General features: G+C 41.9%; 1 protein-coding gene across 6 annotated transcripts in view; it reads left to right on the top strand.

Annotated features, from left to right (window-relative positions):
- The window catches only part of LOC111143019 (nuclear transcription factor Y subunit gamma), a 67,837-nt gene that overhangs the window by 33,905 nt on the left and 17,351 nt on the right, over positions 1–16,581 (top strand). For 5 of the 6 annotated variants that reach the window (XM_022496431.1, XM_022496428.1, XM_022496433.1 and 2 more), the window contains exons 2-4: positions 3,551–3,663; positions 11,309–11,380; positions 12,817–12,930. In XM_022496431.1, the coding sequence (XP_022352139.1) occupies positions 3,559–3,663; positions 11,309–11,380; positions 12,817–12,930 (291 nt within the window). In that variant the 5' untranslated portion in view covers positions 3,551–3,558. Of the gene's footprint in view, positions 1–2,862; positions 2,882–3,550; positions 3,664–11,308; positions 11,381–12,816; positions 12,931–16,581 lie in introns of those variants that run through there. The other variant, XM_022496430.1, reaches the window with a different exon arrangement.

The raw sequence follows: 16,581 nt of genomic DNA on the forward strand, positions 1-16,581 counted from the left end.
AACCTGAGCTGAAGGCAGAGGCTTTAACCCGCTGAGCCACCCAGGCGCCCCTAGATTTGGTCTAATTTTTAAAAGCTCCATGTAGTGACTGAATCCGCTTTGAGGAAAAAAATTTTTTTTAAAGATTTATTTATTTTAGAGAGAGAGAGCTGGGTGAGGGGCAGAGGGAGAAGGAGAGAGAGAATCCACAAGCAGACTCCCCACTAAGTGCAGAGCCCAAAGTGGGGCTCAGTCCCACAACCATGAGATCATGACAGGAGTCACCTAGGTGCCCCAAGGAAAACCTTTTGAATAAAAGTAGTCAACCTTTTCTAGGAATTTATAGTAACAATTTACATTCTTTCAAGAGGTATTAAAAGAATTACCCTACTAATATCTCTATGCAAAGATGCTAGAAATCCATGTTCCTTGTGAGAAGATCCTCTGTTTCTGATGAGGATACCTTTGTTTTTGAAGTCAGGAATTTATAAAAAGAGGTTTCTGTATGGAAAAATCATAAGGGCTGTAATTCTAAATCCAGAGCTCAAATGGAACTTAGCAAATATAACAATATAAAGAGGAACAGTCAGAGCTGTCCAAAGATGGAAAAGAGCACCTTACCAGTAAGCCAGTTTCCCAGAACCAGGGAGGGAGATGCTCATATTGAAGCTGAGTGACCACTTGGGATGGGATTGTGGGGGTTGGCAGAGGTTGGAATAGAGCTGTGAGCATGTTTTTAGAGGGGTGAGCCTCCGTGGCTTTTGATGTCTTTTTTTAAGTCCTAAACTTTAATGATGTAATAAAATACAAAGGACATTATTATTGACTTGTATATTTTGCTATTATGCATTTGTGATTTTCTAACGCAAATGGGCCTCTGAAGTTAGAAATTTAAACTTTAATACATTTCTCAGTTCCAGAAAGAAAGACTTGCTAACTTCTCTTTTGTACCTAACCCTCATTCCCAACAGTGTGTATCTCTGTACCAGCCAGATTGATTCATGATCTAATGACTGCACAGACGTTTGGGAACTGATCACACCAGCACAGCCTTAGTTGGGGTAGCTCAAAATTTAAAAGCAGACTGTCCATGGATAAAATTTAAAGGAGCTTCTTGAATTGTGTGCCTTCCTAACGTTTGTGGGAACAGATTAGAGGACAACCAAAGCTTGCTACCAGCTTTCTAAATCTCATTCAGACTGAACCTGTCCATCATTAGCAAGCATGCAAAGATCCCACACTGGCCGTGGTGAGGTGTGCATCTTCCTCCCTTGACCGTAGCAGCTCGTGTGGCAAATTTTGCTAAGATTAGGCCTATCCATGGATCCCTGCAATAAAAGGTTAAATTCTTTTTTTAAGTTTTTGATATTTATTTTTATTTCTAGAAAAAGTGTTTTATTTGCTCCATTTTAAAAGGTTAGAGTCTAGGGGAGCCTGGGTGGCTCAGTCGGTTAAGCATCTGCCTTCAACTTGGATCATGTATGATCCCTGAGTCCCGAGATCGAGCCCTGCATGGGCTCCCTGCTCAGTGGAAAGTCTACTTTTCCCTCTGCCTCTCACCCAGCTTATGTTCTTTCTCTCAAATAAATAGATAAAATATTAAAAAAAAATAAAAATAAAAGGTCAGAGTCTCTCTTTGTTGTCATCAGTACCTTGTAAGTATCTATTAAAAATACACTTCTTTAGATTACTTTGATTTTAGATTTCAAAGATTACTTTGTTCTCAGTGTGTCTAAGAGAATAGTGTATAGGCCCTGTGTATACGGTGATGAATGAAAATGTCATGGGAGCTGAGTTGAGAGGACCATACTTGGTTATTGAGGACTGAAAATTTTATCTAGTCATTTCAACTGTGCTTCAGCATTCTTCACTTTAATTCCCTCCAGAAACTCCAAGATCATATTGCTTCCTAGTACTTAAGAGTTTCTGTTGATGTATAGAGCTGCTTGTTGGCCTCCAGCACCAGAAATTGGCTCCAAATCTTTTCCCATTACATCATCACCCACTAATGTCATTACACCAGGGTGAAATCTGCTTTGAAGATTGTACTCTTGTTTTCCTTCCATCTCTTGAAACGCTCCTCATTTCCTTTAGAAGGAAAAAGAAAAAAAAAAATTAGAGCCTTCTTGGACAGTCCCAGGCAAACATTTAAGAGGGAATCAAGCATTTTCAGTCTAAACCTAGATTTATCAGTCTTCATTCCACTCTGCGGACGGAGAGTGATCTGCCCAGCATGGGGTCTGGAAAGGAACACATTTAGTCATGTGACACCTGCCTTTGGTGCTTTTCTCTCAGCCCTTCAGAATTGGTTCTTAATGATTTACATAGCTCTCTGCCAGCATCTTGTCACTGGCATGTTAAACCTTTTTATTTTTATTTATTTATTTTTTTAGTCACATTTTAATTTTTATTATTTATTTATTTATTTTAAAGATTTTATGTATTTATTTCTTCGACAGAAATCACAAGTAGGCAGAGAGGCAGGCAGAGAGGGGGGTGGGAGCAGGCTCCCTGCTGAGCAGAGAGCCCGATGTGGGGCTCGATCCCAGGACCCTGGAATCATGACCTGAGCAGAAGGCAGAGGCTTTAGCCCACTGAGCCACCCAGGCGCCCCTGTTACCTTTTTAAATAATTTCCCAGAATAGAAATTCTTAAGACCTCACTAAGTTTCTTATTCTTTGTGTTTAATTAAGCTGTTTTCTTCCATTTAAGTATTTGTTGGATAAGCATTTCAGCCATCTGGAGTTTTACTTTCCCCCTGTAAATCTTATAAAACTACAATATTATCTTCAGTTAAAACTGGTACAGGGATCCTCATTCATCTTCCTCAGTATTTTTCAACCACCTTTAAAGCTTCCCGTTGATGGTATGCTTGGGCTTTGTTCCTGATAGAAAAGTTCAGGTAAGGAAAGAATTGGGAAGTAGTTTCAGTTCAGAGACTTGGTGCTACCCACTCAGTTATTGGCCAAAGCTTCAGTGCTTCTGTGCCCTCTGAGGCAGATTAGCTTGAGATGGAAGAAATAATAATCCACAGTAGCCTCAAAGAAATGGGACCACAGTATCTAAAACAAAAGAATAAAATGGGCTCCTTTAAGACTTGGGTTTACATTTCTCTACAGTATTAGTCATTGGGACCCTTAAGTTACGGTGTGGAGTTTGAGAAACCATGGTGAACTTGAAAAAAACATTAGAGGGAACGGCACTGAAAATTGTGGACCAGACAGAGCACCAACCAAGTGCCCTTTTTGTCTCCTCCTAAGACAAGACATTAAAAGGTCTTGATTCACATTAAGATTTCAGTTTAAATTTCTAGTAATTTAGGTTTTCTAGTTAGAGCTCCTTGATAGTCTCTGTGGTAGTATAAGTTGGATAGAAGGGGAAACTTTTTCCATATGTTTTTGCTAACATTTAAGTCTGTGTTAAAAAACCTCTTCAGCAGGATTATATACCTTCTCAGATTGAAAAATTAAATGAATTAGTGAAAACAGCCATAAGGAAGGATATAAATAACCTGGACAGAAAGTCTGTCTTTATTACTTCTAATTTATCTCATGTGTGTGTGTGTTTTCAGTTGTCAGAATGTCCACAGAAGGAGGGTTTGGTGGTACTGGCAGCAGTGACGCCCAGCAAAGCCTACAGTCCTTCTGGCCTCGTGTCATGGAAGAAATCCGGAATTTAACAGTGGTAAGAAAGAATGAGAAACTTGCAGAGTGTAAAGAGCTGTGAAATGCATAACCCAGTACTTAGAGTAAAACGTTTTTAATCTCAAGCACATAAGCACAGTTCATTCCTGACCTCTGGGTGGGAACATGAAAATGTAATTTACCTTAGGTGAGGTGACTACAAGGATTTTTTTTTAATATCTTAGTGGCTTTCCTTAGGCATGTGGGTGGATAGTGGATGCTTTGACTCAGAGGTAGTAGCTTAATGTGAGGCATATCTTTTAGAGATGCAGAAAAGCAGAGCTCTCACCTTCCTTCACCAGCTATAGCTCATTTCTCAGTCCTAATTCAGTGGCTCTGCCAAATTTCTAGAATCTGGTAAACACTGTTGGCAGTTTATTCAACAACAAATCTATTGCAAGCAGGCACTCTTTCTGGGTGTTAAAGGATACACGTAGATGACGGTTTCTCAACAGCAGCTTTATTGGCCTTTTAGGCTGGATAATTCTTTGTTGTGATGGTCTGTGCTGTGCACTGTAGGAGGGTTAGCAGCATCTCTGTTCTTTACTCATTAGACACTAGTAGCAATCCTCCTCCAGTTGTGACAACCAAAAACACCTCCGAACATTGCAGATGTCTCCTGGGGGCTAAAATCATCTCATTGAGAGCCACTGACTTAGAAGAATCAAACATTACCCTGGCCCTTGCAGAGCTTGCCGTCTAGTAATTACAATCAGAGTCATTTATTCAGTGAATATTTATTAAATACTTACTGAGTCAGGCACAGTGATGAGTCTGAAGCAGTAAAAAGTCAAAGTGCTCTGGGATTACAGAGGACATAGTACTTAATTCTCCCTGGTTGAGTTAGGGAGGTTTTAAGTAAAGGGACATTTTTCTAGATCTTGAAATAGAGAAGCATTCACCAGATGGAAGGGTAGGCAAGTATATCTTAGGCAGAGAGGATGACATTCATTAAAGGCCTGGAGGCCCAGAGAGGAGGGTCTTACGTTTTGAGGACCAGCAAGAAGTTCAGAGTAGCTGGGGGTTACTATATGGGTAGAACAGTGAGGGTAGGAGTAGAGTGGTACGGCAGTGGTAGCAGGAGGTGATGCATTAAAATTAGAATATTTTCAAAGTGTAATGTTACTTCCTTAATGAAGAATGTTTCATTTGGTGTCATTTTAGGAAATACCAAAGGATCTGTCTGTTTTAGATGTGTCATTCCTGCCCTGAAGGCATTAGGCATCCTGGTAGAGCAGACACTGGACTCCTTAACGTAGCACTAACGTTGCACTTTCTTAAAGCTAGTGGCCTTTAAACCTCAGACATAGGAGGTCAGTTTGTTTACTCAACAAATACTTACTATCCACCTGCTGTGGCTGTGCTGGATACTGTGGATCTAGTAGCAAGCTGTACGGACAAGATCATTGCACTCGAAGAACATGCATTCCTGTGGGGGAGATAAACTAGAAACAAGTAATGAGTAAATAAAATAAAACAACTTCTCATTAAGGTAAATGCCCCCAGTGACTGCAGGGATTAAAAAAAAAAAAACAAAAAAGATTCATATTTTGATGTACTTGTGGGTCATGGTTGTTTATATGGGGTATTTTCAGCAACGGAACTTGGCTTGGCGTTTCTCACAGTGGCTTGTGTTCACAGATGAATTTCCACTGAGAAGTCATTGTTTCTGTAGTGTGAGGGTGGTGGTTCTCTATACTGCCTCAGACGTAAGAGAGAGGAGCAAAATAAATCATTAAGTAAAAAGTAGGGTATTTTGTTCATATTTTGAGTGGATGATATCAGAGTTAAGCTGCTGAGGTTTTAGTGCAGGAGTGGGACTGGCGTAAAGCTAGCACCCTCCTGGGCTGTGGTGGGGTTAGGCCCGTGCCGCAGGTCTGCACTCCAGCTTGAGCGTAGAAGCAAAAATCCAGGATCAGGCAACTGCCCAGATAAAGTCTTGGGGTTCCAGCTCAGCATTTAACTTTTCTGTATTTTAAGTTTTGATTGGTAAAAAACATATAACAAATGCACCATCTTAACAATTTTAATTAAAATGTACAGTTCAGTAGTGTCAGGTATATTTACATTCTTGTGAAACCAATCCTAGGACTTTTTCATCTTGCAGAACTGAAACACTATACCTCTGAAACAGCAAGTACCCTTTCTCCGTCTCCCCAGCCCTTGGTAACTACTTCTGTTTCTGAATTTGGCCGCTCTGAGTACCTCACATAAGTGGAATCACACAATATTTGTCTTTTGTGATGGGCTTAGTTTCACTTAGCATAATGTCTTCAGGGTTCATCCATGTTGTAGCATGTGGCAGGATTTCTGTCCCTTCTGAAACTGGCTAGTATTCCCTGTCTGGTGTGTGTGTGTGTACCACATTCGGTTTAGCCATTCATCTGTCAGTGGGCATGTGGGTTGCTTCCCCCTCTTGACTGTAGTGAATGATGCCATTATGCATGTGGGTGTTCAGATATCTCTTTGACACTCTGGGCTCTGATTTTTATTCGACTTGGTTTAATGTTCAGGTTTGATCACCAAAAAACCAGACTGTGGTGTTAACCAACTTTGATTATTTAGATGGCTAGCTAGTCCACCACACGTTCCAAGTGGGTTGTTTTGAGGGATTCAGTTTTAGTTCACATTTTATGAATCAAGAGAAAGGCCGGCAAGGAGGACAGTTGTCTTTAATGATTCTTCTGTTGATGACCATGGTTTTCTCCCTTTGATGAAGACTCCTAGACCACTACCATGGGGTCTCTTACGTCAGATGCTTAGAACAAAGGTTGGCATGTGCACGATAAATAGGTGCACGATAAATATTTGAATGAACCAGACTCCTCTATCTCAGCTTTAGTGTGAAACAACATCAGTGGCAAATTCGAGTGAGAATGCTGTCTAGGAAAGTTGGGGTGCTCTTTCCCTTTGTAACACTCTTGTTTTTCCCTCTGCCTGTGGCGTATAAAGGCCTCTGTTTCTCTGACTGCCCCTCGGCCTGTGTAACGTGGCCAGATATTTGCACGTTTAGTCTGTGCCTTTCCAGAACTCAGCAACACTTACAACCAGACTTTCTCAGATATATCAGAGCCTCTTAGGTTGACATCTCAAAATGTCTAACAGATTTTTAAAAAATTCATATGTTCAGAGTGTCCAAACATAAATAAAACTTCTGAGAATATCCATAAGGTGTCGTGGTCTCCCTAAGACTGGGACAAAGATTGTCCAAGAAACAAACTGAAGTCTGCAAATGCTCTATCTCTTGATGTGTTGGGAACTCTGGCCTCAATCATTTTGCAGTCAGTTTGCAAAAGCAATTTATCTTTCATCTCTGCTTGGCCATTACTAATGTTCTTCTCACTCTTAAAAGGCGTTGTAATTATCCGTAAATCCAGGTCATGTTCAGCTGGGATTGAAGTTGGTTAAAAATCATACCAACATGATTGTATGCTAGCATGATTGTGCAAAATACGTATTCCTGCTCAGCAGAGGTCTGGGAACAATAATTAACAGACTTCTTGGCATTGAGTTTAACTCCTCCAAAGACCTCTTTGAAAGCAGGGAAGAAAAAGCTAACTTTGTATTTTTGGGGGCAGGTGGGGAGGTGACAGTGCTGAGTCTTGAAAAATATCTCATCCACCCCATATTCCCTCCATCCCTTTCAGCCCTCACTTAGCTGTAATTTGATGCATAAGCCACTTTGTTTTAATTGCCAGGTACATCTTTTCATTCTTCGGTGCCTTCAGATTGGACAAGGACATCTCTAACATTGCAGTCAAGCCAGATAACTATGTAAACAAGATCTTGGAGGTGGAAGTTGGTGGACTTTGAGAAAAGAGGTCTTGTGCTGTTTGAGCCCTTCCTGTAGAGCCGTGCTGCTTAAAGTTTATTGTCTGCGCGAATCACACTGGGGATCTTGTTAGAGTACAGATTCTGATTTAGTACATTTGGAGTGGAACCTGAAATTCTGGATTTCTTTTTAGTTTCCAGGTGATGGCATTGGTGGTCTAAGGAAGGACCTCACTTTGAGGCTTTAACAACCCTCACTGTAGGTCATAGTCATCAGGAGAGTTTTCAAAACACATGATGCCTGGACTCCACTCTTTAGAATTTCTGTTTCAGTTACTCTGGGGTAGAGCCCAGTCCTCTTGCCTTTTAAAAGCTCCCCAGGTGTTTCTTTCTTTCTTTTTTTTTTTTTTAAAGATTTTATTTATTTATTTGACAGAGATCACAAGTAGGCAGAGAGGCAGGCAGAGAGAGAGGAGGAAGCAGGCTCCCCACTGAGCAGAGAGCCCGATGCGGGGCTTGATCCCAGGACACCGGGACCACGACCTGAGCCGAAGGCAGAGGCTCAACCCACTGAGCCACCCAGGCGCCCTCCCCAGGTGTTTCTAACAGACAGCCAAGGTTGAGAATCACTGCTTTGGAGAGGATCAGAATCTTGACTTCGCTGGAGTCCCTGACTGGGTAGGCCTGGAAAAGATTTCTCATCATTATTTGAAACTCTGGATATTCTTTAGAGCAGCCTGAGACCCATTGACTTTTCCTTGGCTCCAGATTCTCATTGAGTGAATTCAGACTTCTTGAAACTCGGCAGTTTCAGATGGCCGCATTTTTAATGTAGTTCTTTGGTTGCGGTCAGGAGCATGAGAATTTTCTGAGTGAAAATCTGTTCTTCCACCTTGCTGATACCACTCCCAAGGGTAGGGGAAAAAAATATGTGTCAGTTGTTCTTCCACTTGGATCAGCATCAGAAGTTAAATGGTATTCACATCATTTGCATGGTTGCCAATGACAAGGGTCACTGAATTGAAAGGCAATTAAGTGGACCTCAACCTATGGCTGGTGAGAGCACTGCCCTCTCCAGTCAGCTTGCTGTAAACCCTTACGCGTGACTGGAAAGCTCGGATGAGATTATAGAAGCCTGGGCTGTTGTCAGCAGTAATGAACCACACATACATATCTAAAGATCCACTTTTCTCACAGTGCCCTTGAGATCTCAGGATTTGGGGATCGTGAGAAAGTTTCCTGAAAGAAAAGGTTTTTGAGGGGGAGACTTAGAGCAAGGTTTTTTTTTTTTTTTTCTTTTTTGTCTTTTGTTTTTGGTAAATTTCTGTCTCATTTTATACCTCTGTGAGGTGGGACCTTTTATTGTTGCTTTTGATTGAAAAACAGTCTCATAGAAATTCTAAAAGTAATATTTTTCTCTTTCAGGTTGGGGAAGGAGGTCTTCTTATGACCTTTGGGCTTTGGTTAAGAAACTTTAGAGCTGGGGCGCCTGGGTGGCTCAGTCGGTTAAGTGTCTGCCTTTAGCTCAGGTCATGATCCCAGAGGCCCCGGGATCGAGCCCCAGATTAGGCTCCCCGCTCATCGGGAAGTCTGCTGCTCCTTCTGACCTGCTCCCCTCTTGTGTTCTCCCTCAAATCAATAAAAAAAAAGTCCCCCAAATCTTAAAATATATTATTAAGAAAGTTCTATGTATGAGTGAAATCGTGATAGTATTTGTCGTTCTGTGACTGACTTATTTAAAAAAAAAGCAAGGAAGGAATCTTAGAGCAGTCGTGTGGAAATACATAAATAAGCAAGCTGGGTGAGCGTGCGCGTGCAAGCGAGTTATTAGGCCTCGTGGCCATGATCTTGTGCTGTGCGCATCATCCTGGGAGGTCTTCCAGAGGAATTATCCCCAGCATTCTCTTGGCATTTCTGTTTAGCATCATCATTTTGTGTGATCGGCCACACAAGAAGGAAGACCAGTGATGGTTTTCGGTGGTTAAATGTTTTCTTAAATCCCTTTAGGGTCTGGCCCCAAGCCAGCATTCTCTTTCCCGCTGCTTCTGTCTGTACTAAGATCATACATCTGAAACTTAAATGGCCATGTTTTTTGTGTTGCTGTCCTTCTGCTTTTGTCTGAATGACATTCTACTTTTCCAACAAGCAAATTCTGTAACATCCCTTAGACACAGTTCAGATGTCAGCCCTTCTGCGGAGCATTTTCCAGTCCTCTCGTTCATTCCAGCCCCTCCCCTGCCTCCACCCCCAGCGGGTTATTTCCTTTCCTGTCCCTGTGGGATTTTACACCCTGACCCTACTATAGCATAGAGGGTTAAAATATTTTTCTGTGGCAGTCTCTAACAATTAAACTATAATCTGTTCAAAGGTAAGAGTAGATTTGCATCTTTTACGCAGTAGTGGGTACCATACACTCTCTCTTAGTTGAGTTGCGTGAATGAGAAATGAGAACAGTAAATACATCCTGTTGTCTTTTTAGGGCGAGATATTCATAATTTGGACTTGTAAAGCACCTCCAGTCCAGGGTTAGTTCTAGTAGAGGCCTTATGGAAAATGTTTTACCTAAGCTGGGAAGGGAAAAGATAAAAAATTGGTTTTGGAGGTTTATAGAGGTGAGTGGTCCCGAGCTGCTTACTGGGTCTATGAGGAGAAATCCAGTGTTTCAGTGTACATTCTATCATAATAAAGCTCTTCCTTCTGTAGTTATAAAAATGGATTCTGGGGAGGCTGGTGACCTTTTCCCAAAAGGCCCCAGTGCCTTCTTTGGCATATAGTTGAGGGTTTCTGTTGTTGGTCTTGGAAAAGAAAGTTCACTTTTACATGTTCAGTATACCAAATCTCAGCTAATAGCTGCTCCTTCTATAATGTGATGGTGCAGATTCCCCGGTGAGCACCTTGGGCTTGGTGAGTCACATTTCAGACCACTTAGAGAATCTGGCACTTGACACCTGGACCCAATAGAGGTTTTGCTGATTTTAGCCAATCTCTGCCTTTGCATCTTTCTCTTCACTGCAGCTTTGAAACCTAGAATTGATTTTTATTTCTAGAATTGCATCCATCACTGGGCATGTGTTTGAGTGCCAGTAGTATCAGAATAAAAAAGGGCTTAAATCACAAAGAATTGAAGTAGTGCTGGTCAAAAAGCCCTTTCCTAAAATCCTATCCACATTAAAGTCATGTGGTTTCCTCCCAGCCCAGTCTTGTTGGTTAAAGGAAAAAGTGCTAGGGCTCTTCCTAAAAGGCAGCTAATAAATTCACGTTTTTCCCCATACTCTTCCACTCCTACCCCCACCCCCAAGCAAACTTTGGAGACAAGGCCTTTGCTGCTGGGGTGGGAAAGGCCCTCCTCCCTGATTTCTGGTGTTAGCTTAGTGTAAAGGTCAGAAGTAGCCAGTGCCAGCCAGTACTGGCTGAAGACAGCTGTGGGTCACTGTGGTCTGGTGCTGCACCTTGCCCTTGTAGTCCCAGAATAGAAGAAAGACGTGGCAACTTAAAGGAATGCCCCTGAGGCAAAAATCGCATTTTAACCTGCCTATTGCGGACTGGTAAGCTTTGGGGGGAGGTACAGAGGAAACGCTCTTAATGCATCTCTATATTGTGCCAGCAAAGAATCTGGTATTGTTTGGGTCTACTTTTCATGAGGGTGCTGGTAGATGGCATCATAAATTTATCCTGAAACCCTTTAATTGTTTGAAGCTCTGCATGGGCTAAGAAGAATTTTGCTCTGGGACTTGGATTCTCTTCTTTTAATCTGTACCTCCTCTCCTACCGTTTTTCCAAAAAGGAGGAACTAGGCCAGTCACAGTGTTTCATGGTGCCTGTCGTGCCCTGCTGGTTGTCCCCACCATTTATGTGCCTTTTGTTACTCATTTCAGAAAGATTTCCGAGTACAGGAACTCCCACTGGCTCGTATTAAGAAGATTATGAAACTGGATGAAGATGTGAAGGTGAATTCATATTCATTTTTATTATTCATATTGAAGCTATGATGGTGGGTAGATTGTAGCTCCTTTTTGTAGTGCTCAAAGTTTAATTAAACAGAATGAAAATATCGTTATTGTCTCTTGCTTATTTGGTTCCTGTCTAAAATTGTTAAGTGAGCCGAAGTTGAATAGTTTTAATTATTATATAGTGCTTCTCTGGAAATTAGGGATATCCTGTTTTCCAGATGTTGATAATATGCTGAGAGTTTGCTCTTTGAGTCACCCATCTTTTCACTGCGCAGGGTGAACACAAATCGTCAAATCAGCAGGACAGTGCATCTTCTCAATTAGCATCTTACTGCTGTCTCTACTTGTCAGTGTGAGCTCTAAGAAATGTTTAGGAATGATACTGCTCCCGTTCTAACTTTTCTGTCTGTGAGTTGTTTTATGTAACTTAATGCCTGTGAAAAGGTTTCCTTGCAAGTGACTATTTTTGTATACCTAAGAGCCCACCTCCCATTTCAACTCCCGGAGAGAAAGTAACGCTCTCTCCTTATCACTCAAAACTAATAGTCCCCTGGGTTTGTATAGAAAGCTAAGCTAACAGTTCACAGTAATTTCCCCTTTTATTAGCTCTCATTCCTTCTCATGGTAACCCTGTGAGATTTGATAGGGTAAGAATTATATAGTGCCATCATAAAGATATGGAAATAGACACAAAGGGGTTAAAAGTGACTCACCCAGAGTAAAAGAACCAAGATCCCAGTTCTTACCTCCTGCTTCCTTAACTCCAGACCTCTTCCCATGGCTCTGTCCTGCACAGACCACCTCACCAAGGGTTCAAGGGTTCAAACAAGGAGTCTTGTTTGACCAAGAGCTTGAACTTTGAAGTCAGACATGACAAGGCAGCTTACATTACTTGAGCACTTACTAAATGCCAGGCCCTGTGCTGGGTGCTTTTACATGTATCACCTCATTTGATTCCCGCAGCAACACAGGAAGGTTGTAGGAAGGTTGTCTTCTTTTTCAGTATGTGAAAAATGAAGCCCAGAAGGATGGGAAGCCTGAAATTTTATCTGAATCCATTGGCTCTCAAACTTACTATCTTTCCCCACATTGTCTCTCCTTAGATTAGAACCTAAACCCTGCCACTTACTGGCTCTGTGGCCATGGGCAAGTCACTTCTCTCCTAAACCCTAGTTTCTTTGAAAGTCTGTTACAAAAATAAGAAAGTCATGGTAGGTCCTAGAAAAGTAAGTATTCTTCCCTCTTCCTTTCTTCTACCAGCTATCTGCTTTGTCCCCGCTTGTGGATTTATTTTACCTTAGAATTTCTTGAGTCTGTCACCTTCTCATTTTCCAGACCTTGCCTCATTGTCCATGGCAGGACATGAGGCAAGGGACAAAACTGGTTTGAATGACATACTGGTGATTGACACGGAGGGCCTACGTCTGTTGCAGATGATCAGTGCAGAAGCCCCTGTGCTCTTTGCCAAGGCAGCCCAGATTTTTATCACAGAGTTGACTCTTCGAGCCTGGATCCACACAGAGGATAACAAGCGCCGGACTCTACAGGTAACGTGGACATCCATGGGGGAACTGGGCAAGCAGCTGTCTTTGCCTTCACCTTCTTCTCTTGCATAGTTTTGAGCCAAAGATTGTTCTTCCTTAGATTTCTGGCAAACTGATGTGTGAAATTGGCATCTTCCTCCACTGTTGTGAGGCAGACGTACCCTGTACCATAATAGTATTTCCCCACCAAGGATCTTCATTGCCAGTTCTTGTGGTTTTCACAGCTCAGTGGCTGAACTCTTCAGTTGGTGAGGTCTCCCTATAAACAGGCTAACAGGATACTGATCTATTTCCAGATGTAAACAGCTTCTGGTTGGAAGCCCTGAGAGACTCCAGGAAAGAAAGTCCCAGGAAGAATCCATCTCACCGACTTTATTTGCCCTTTTTGTTCCTTGTCTACCTTCCTGGGAATCCTTTCCTTCTTTTTCATTTTCTTTTTATTTAAATACAAAAAAAAAAACACATTCATATTGTGTGAAGACCCTTGGTCATTGGCTCTAGAGGCCTTTCTTCTTCTTTTTTTTTTTTTTTTAAAGATTTTATTTATTTATTTGACAGAGATCACAAGCAGGCAGAGAGGCAGGCAGAGAGAGAGGAGGAAGCAGGCTCCCCGCTGAGCAGAGAGCCCGATGCGGGGCTCGATCCCAGGACCCTGAGATCATGACCTGAGCCGAAGGCAGCGGCTTAACCCACTGAGCCACCCAGGCGCCCCTCTAGAGGCCTTTCTGTTAACAGCCAGGCCCCAGTTCTTGGAGGAAAGGTTTCCCAGACATAGAGAAAGGGTGTGACAGAAGACACTGGCAGTCTTTCAGTAACAAAGCCAAGAAAGTAAATTGTTTTCTCCTTTGTTTCCCATTACTTCCAAATTGAAGATGCACGCATATTTATTCTACAAATATTTATTGAACACCCACAATGTGCCAAGAGCTGTTCTGGGCTCTGGGGATTAACACACAAAACAGACCCAAACCCCCACCCTTGGGAAACCTATATTCTAGTGCAGCTAAACATGGCAAACTTACGCAGTGCTGCTTTGAAGGAAGCCTGTGGCTCTAGAGAGATCCAGTTAAAGTTACCTTCAAGATCAGTTCAGATTAGGGGCACCTGGGTGGCTCAGTTGGTTACGCATCTGCCTTCGGCTCAGGTTATGATCCCTGGGTCCTGGGATTGAGCCCCACATTGGGCTCCCTGCTCAGCGGGGAGCCTGCTTCTCCCTCTCCCTTTGCCTACCACTCCCCCTGCTTGTGCTTTCTCTGCTAAATAAATAAATAAAATTAAAAAAAGATCAGTTCAGACTAAAAAGTAAAATAAGCAAAACAATTGGACAGTCCCTTCGAAAAAGAAGATATCCTGGGACCCTCAGTTAAGACGTCTGACTTCAGCTCAGGTCATGATCTCAGGGTCCTGGGCTCAAGCTCCACATCGGGCTCCCTGCTCAGTGGGGAGTCTCCCTGAGATTCTGTCTCCCTCTGCCTCTCCCGAGCCCTGCTCGCATGCGCGCTCTCTCTCTGTCTCTCAAATAAATACATAATCTTAAAAAAAAAAAGATATCCAAATGACCAATAAGCATATGAATAGGTGTGCAACATCATTGTCCCTTGGGAAATAGAAATTAAAAAGACAAGACATGGGTTTACACCCACTGGAATGGGGCTGACGGTACCACGTGTTGGTGAGGAAGTGGAGTGACTGAAACTCCTATTGCTGGGCTGAATGTGAAGTATATAATCACTCTGGGAAACTTTTTGGCACTTTATAATAAGCTTAAACATATCCCTGCTGTATGACACAGCCATCCCACTCCTGGATATACACCCCAAAGGGTGGACTTTGTTGTATAAGAATGTTCATAACAGGGGCGCCTGGGTGGCTCAGTGGGTTAAAGCTTCTGCCTTCGGCTCAGGTCATGATCCCAGGGTCCTGGGATCAAGCCCCTGCATCAGGCTCTCTGCTCAGCAGGGAGCCTGCTTCCTCCTCTCTCTCTGCCTGCCTCTCTGCCTATTGTGATCTCTGTCTATCAAATAAATAAATAAAAATCTTTAAAAAAAAAAATGTTCATAACAGCCTTGTTTATAATAGCCAAAGACTGGAAACAACTCAAGTATCCATCAAGATAGGGATATATAAACAAAAGGGATATGTTCATATAATGGGTTACTGCTCAACAGCAACAAAAACAATTGATCCATACAGCCTGGGTGAATCTGAAAAAATTACGTTAAGCAAAAGAAACCGGAGGAGAAAATCATATAGCACATGATACCATGTACTGTCACCATCTATGGTGATAGAAATCAGAGTAGCGGTTCCCTCAGATTCGGGGGGCAGGCCATTGGTTGGAAGGGTTAGAGGACCCTTTATAATCTTATCTAGGTGATAGCTACCTGGCTGCATGTATTTATTAAAATTCATCAAACCTGTGTCCTTAAGATTCCTGTGTTTTACTAAATATGAGTATTCAGGAAAATATCACTAGCATTAAGAGAAACAAAATGTTAAAAAGACCAACTTAAGTATATTTGTGTTTCCCAAATACTGTAGAACACTTCGGTGTATGTTTGGAGGTGCTCATTATTTTGTTCCCCACCCTTGCTGCTCCCCCAGTTCCATCCATAGATGAGCTGTTTAGATAGCTTTGAGTAGGTGACATCATCAGGAATGTGATACTATATCGTACTGATCTTAAATGAGACCTGGCAGCCTTAAGATGCTCCCTGCTTCAGTTGGAGGGTTTATTATCAAGCTGATGGTTGGCAAGAAGGGTGGATTGGAGTTTTGCATTTCAGTGGCTTGGGGCCATCACAGAGACAAGGGAAGGGTAAAACAGAAAATTTCCATCCCCTTTTCTTTTGTCTGGTGAGTTACCTCTTGAGATGTGATAGAGATTGCTAGGCATTTCTGCTATCATGTTGACTTTCTCCCCCAATATTTTATTATGGAAAACGTTCAGACATAAGCACAGTTAATAGTGAGTACCTGTATACTCACCGCCTAGATCCTACTGTTAACAGTTTGCTCGCTTCATCCTATCTGTCCCTCTATCCATCGAGTCACTTTTTTTCTTAAGTGGCTCCACGCTGGGCCCCAACACAGGACCCAAACTCATGACCCCAGGATACAGACTTGAGCTGAGATCAAGGTTGCTTAACTGACTGAGCCACCCAGGCACCCCCATCTATTTTTAAATGCATTTCAAAGTTTACTTTCCCTAAACACTTCAACACAGGTATCATTCACTAGAGTTCACTACTTTTTCCTGTTTGTTTTGCTTTAAAATGATCATACAGTGAAGTACTCCTATCTTAAGGATACATAGTATGTTTAAAAAAAATTTTTTTTTTTTCGTTTTTAATGAAAAAAAAAAAAAAAAAAAACCAAACAACTAGTTTTATTATTTAAAGAAAGGGAGTATCACTCTTCGAATTCCAATGGAACCAGGGCTTGGTTTCAGAATCTTTTAGTCAGTTCTAATAACTTCAGACTTCTGGTATTCATATCACATTAAACAAGATTTAAACCGTGGATTTAACATTGTGACTTTATTATTTATTTAAAAGGATTTTATTTTTTTTATTTGACAGAGGGAGACAGCAAGAGAGAGAACACAAGCAGGGGTAGTGGAAGAGGGAGAAGCAGGCTTCCCACTGAGTGAGG

The sequence above is a fragment of the Enhydra lutris genome, unplaced genomic scaffold (genome assembly GCF_002288905.1).
Source record: "Enhydra lutris kenyoni isolate GAN:26980312 unplaced genomic scaffold, ASM228890v2 scaffoldscaffold9, whole genome shotgun sequence".
Taxonomy (NCBI): domain Eukaryota; kingdom Metazoa; phylum Chordata; class Mammalia; order Carnivora; family Mustelidae; genus Enhydra; species Enhydra lutris.